General features: G+C 42.0%; 1 protein-coding gene across 1 annotated transcript in view; it reads left to right on the top strand.

Moving 5' to 3' along the window:
• Positions 1-4790, top strand: part of CSNK1G1 (casein kinase 1, gamma 1) — a 120248-nt gene that overhangs the window by 103709 nt on the left and 11749 nt on the right. Inside the window, exon 11 of the mRNA XM_008578904.1 lies at positions 3935-4041. Coding sequence (XP_008577126.1) covers positions 3935-4041 — 107 coding nt within the window. The remainder of the gene's footprint in view (positions 1-3934; positions 4042-4790) is intronic.

A 4790-nucleotide genomic window follows, 5' to 3' on the forward strand; every position in this document is an offset into this window, starting at 1 on the left:
ACCGGGACCGGCAACGGGATCGCAGCCCTTGGTGATGCTCCCGCGCCTCGCTCAGCCAGTGAGCGGGAACTGGTCTGTATGTGGGATCCGAACCCTCGGCGGGAGCGCCACCGCACTTCCCAAGCGGCGCACTATAGCAGTGCGCCACCGGGCCGGCCCTGGCCCTTTCTTAAAGAATTAGAAAACAGGGTCCACAGAGGATGTGAGTGGTGGAGCTAGGCCTGGAATCCAGCACTTCTGTCACTTACAACTAGTATCTGTTCCATTTTACATCCAGGTAGCGGTTCAGGGGTTTGACAAACTGTACCTCCAACCTGAAGCAATTAAGTGGATGTTGTAAAGGCCCAAATTTGGAACCATTTATTCCCTGGCATGTTTGAGGTGTGGGTAAGTTTCAGGGTAGAGAACTGGTGGTGAGGTTCCCATTTGTGTCTGACTCATTTGAGACCAGTTGTTCCTTGATACATACAAGATATCTAGTCGGTAAAGTGGGGATAACCTCTTCTTCCCTAGATTGCCGAAGGGCATTGCTTGTGGGCCGAGTAGCAATTCATAACGATGAGAAATTAGAAAGCATGAGACATGTGAAATGCTGTGAACAGGCACAATGACCCAAAATCACCAGGTCAGTGGTAATGCTTACTACTGCTTTATTCATTAGAAGCCAAGACATTTTATTTAACTTCTTTTCTAGTTCCTAAATTATTCATTAAGAAACTACTATTATTCTACTACAACCCCTGTGCTCACAGAAAGAACTTACCAGTGTTATCACTTGTGTGCAGCCAGACGGTGCCCACAAGAAGCAAATATAGGACTGAGGAAATTAACAAGATAGCATTAGAGTGAGAAACTGGGGTTCTCCAATTTGTAAACTATCTCTCCTCAACTTTCTGTTTTTGCTTTTTTTTCCCTCGACTTTTTATTTTGTAATTTTCAAATCTGTAGAAAAGCTGGGAAGGAGATGTAATGAATCCCTGTGTATCCCTAACCTAGATAAACAGATGTTTAAGATTTTTGCCATATTTTGCTTTAATTCTGTGTGTCTGTGTAAGAGAGAGAGTGTGTGTGTCTGTGTGTGTATGTTTGCCAAACCATTTAAAAGTAAGTTGCAGACATTATTGTGCCTTACCCCAAATACTTCAGCCTACATCTCCTAAGAACAAAGACAATCTCTCATGTAACTAATAACACCATTGTCGTATCTATGAAAATTAATAATTCCAAATTTTTCTAATATACAGTCCATATCACATTTCCCCTAGTTCCAGTTGTCCCCATATTTAATTTTATAGTGTTCAGGTTTTATCAAGGTTCCTGTATTGTATTGGTTGTTATGCCTCTTCATTCTCTTTCAATCTTTTAGTCTCTTTTTATCCCTTTTAACCTATAACAATTATCCGTTGTTTAAAAAAAAAAAAAAAAAGGTTTTTAAGACATAGTCCTTTTTGAAGAATCCAGGCTAGTTGTCCTGTAGAATATTCCACATGTTGATTTGTCTGATTTTTTTCATCATGGTTAGATTTAGATAAAGCTTTTTTTTTTTTTTTGGCAAGAATACTATCTTGTATAGCAATTAAGGAGATAAATAAGGTCAAGTTTTTCCATTAATCAGAGATGCTAAATTTGATCACTAGCAGAAATTTGGGTCTCTGTTGGGCAAGTCCAAACTTAATGTTGTAGGTTTTTTTCACTAACTATATTGTTTTGATTTTTTTAAAGCATGTGTTATGGGCCAACCTGGTGGCGCACTGATATAGTGCACCGCTTGGGAGTGTGGTGGCGCTCCCGCCGAGGGTTCGGATCCCACATACAGACCGGTTCCCGCTCACTGGCCGAGCGAGGCGTGGGAGCAACACCGAGGGTTGTGATCCCGTTGCCGGTCCCGGTCCGGTACGGGGGCAACACTGAGGATTGCAATCCGTTGCCGGACACGGAAAAAGACAAAAAGGAAAAAAAAAATAAAGCATGTGTTATTAATAAGAACACTAATTATTTCTGCCTTAGAAATAATGGTGGATATCGATTGCTATTAAGTAGTATTCATCCAACACTGAGGATTGCGATCCGTTGCCGGACACGGAAAAAGACAAAAAGGAAAAAAAAAAAATAAAGCATGTGTTATTAATAAGAACACTAATTATTTCTGCCTTAGAAATAATGGTGGATATCGATTGCTATTAAGTAGTATTCATCTTGTCTGCCCCAAAGGCTGCTTTTACTAAACATTTCCTCCCACCTGCCTCATTATGGCTATTCGAGAAATTTTTACAGATTAACTCCTAGTAAAGACCCCAGAGCTAGAGGCAGATAAGACTAAACATTTATAGAGGGAGAATAACAGTAAGATAAACATTTATTGAGGGCCAACCCCGTGGCTCACTCGGGAGAGTGCGGCTCTGGGAGCACAGCGGCGCTCCTGCCGGGTTCGGATCCCATATAGGGATGGCCTGTGCGCTCGCTGGCTGAGCGTGGTGCGGACGGCACCAAGCCAAGGGTTGCAATCCCCTTATTGGTCACAAAAAGGAATAAACAAAACAAACAAACAAAAAAATTTATTGAGCCATTACCGTATACCGTGGCACTGGTCTCAGCACTTTCTGTGGATTGTGTGCACAATAACCTCATTAGGTAAGCAGCATTGTTTCTCCATTTTACAAAAGTTCAGGCACACACAGATTGAGGATCTTGTCCAAGGACCCACAACAAGTAAGTGGTGGAGCTGGGGTTCAAACCTAGGGCTGACTAACTCTAGAGCCCAGTTCTTGTCTACTGTGTTCTGCTGCCTCCATTACTATATACCAGGTATTGTATTGGACACTGTCTCATACATTTTCTTGTATAATTCTCACATCAGCCTGTAAGAAACAGTCTCAAATAGTTGAAGTTACTTACCCAAGGGGCATATGATATCCAAACCGTTTATCCTATTTTGTGGTTCTTTCCCATGTTTCAGCCAAGGTCTTTAACAGCAGAGTGGTTTGTCCAGCGGGGTCCCTTTTCCCACTTCCCACCACCCACATAAACAGGAATCATGTGCTGGAAATGAGACCAGGTGGCAGAAGCAGCTGCACAAGCAAGAGAAGCCTGATCGGGTCCACATTAACCAGATGACAGGAGTGAGAGCCTTCACTTACAGTTCGGGGACCATCAGTGAGAAGTGGGATGACAGTAAACCTGCAATAAAGTCATTGAAATAAGACTGGTTTTCCAAGAGACAAGTGTGTCCTTACTGTCTTCCCTCTCACCAGAGAAGATATGGCAGTCTTGTTATTTGAGTAACTTCAAACCAATAATCAAAGTCATGAAGAAATTTCTGAAGGAAAGTGTGACTGTTTACAGTTTCTGGTGCCAATTATTGGCTTCCTTTGGAGAATATTTTTTAACTGAGAGGAATAGAATTTACCCATATTCGAGGGAGCAAAGTGATTTTACCTTTAGAAGTTAGCTGTACATTTATTTTTAACTTAATAAATACCGTGTGTATTTAAATATGAAAAAAATCTATATGTTTAGGACAGATCTCCCTCATGGAAGTCCACAGACCCTAACTCCATACCTTGATTAAGTCATTTCCTAGTGTTTTCATGTGTAAAAAGAGAGTAGTATGACCTATTTCATAGAATTTTTGTGATGATTAAATTTATACACACAATGTAGCAGAATACCTAACAGAGTAGGCACTCAGTATGGAAGTTATTTTTATCATTATATGATTACATCATTGAATTTATTGTTCTCACATGATATGGATCTGGGAACCTTCCCTAAATTAGTACAGTTGGCTCCTTAACCCACGAAAACAGACATTCCTCAGATATTGCCTGGCTAGTGCCTAAGCAAAAGACCAGATCTCCCTTAGTGACCCTCTTCTGGTACTGGCAGGAGGCTCCTATTGTCACGGTGCTTGTCACACTCTGTCTTTCTGTTTCAGGTGGTTAGCTCAACCAATGGAGAGCTGAATGTCGATGACCCCACTGGAGACCACTCCAATGCACCAATCACAGCTCATGCCGAGGTGGAGGTAGTGGAGGAAGCTAAGTACGTTAATCTTTCAAGGGGACTCTTGAGTCATGGGTTGAAAAATCTTTTCTGTCTTTTCCTCTGTGCTGCTCATCTCAGATGGATTCCTCATGCTTATGTCCATAGCTTTCTTCCATTACCATTTTATTTATTGCATGGTACCTTAAGGCTGCTGCTGCCCTTCTTTAGCTGTGATTTCTGGGAAGTCACATTTCTCTAGTCCACATGGGGCAAAAGAAATAGTAAACAAAAAGAATCATGGGATAATGGCTACAAAGATAGTAGCCATGAGCCACTTGGGGCCCTGGACCTTCTTGCTCCCTATGGGTTACAGAGAAAAACTGCTGTTAAACCATGGGCCATGCTGAACAGCCTTAGATTTCTGGTTGTTGGCTAATAACTCTGGGTGTATAATCTTGAAACAAGTGTTCTCTCTCGAATGATTCTGGACTCAGAGAGACTAAATAAGTCAGGCAAGAAAAATAGTCTGCACCTATGAGTGAGAGAGACTTGGGAAGGAAAGGAAATCACACTAATCCCAAGAGGGTGAGGAAGCTACCCCTGTGCCCTTTTCTGCTTTTCTTGCATGTGTGTGTCTTGCTCTGCCCATGCCACCAGCCCCTTGGTGCTCTCTGCATGGTCTGTGTTGAAACTCTTAGAATCTGGGGTAGAAGGTTAAATAACTGCCGATTCTGCTGCAAAAGCAGCATTTCTACCATTTCTTTCCTCCCCCCCCCCCCCTCTCAAATTCAGATCCAGATTTAAAC

The sequence above is a fragment of the Galeopterus variegatus genome, unplaced genomic scaffold (assembly GCF_000696425.1).
Source record: "Galeopterus variegatus unplaced genomic scaffold, G_variegatus-3.0.2 Scaffold1780, whole genome shotgun sequence".
Taxonomy (NCBI): Eukaryota; Metazoa; Chordata; class Mammalia; order Dermoptera; family Cynocephalidae; genus Galeopterus; species Galeopterus variegatus.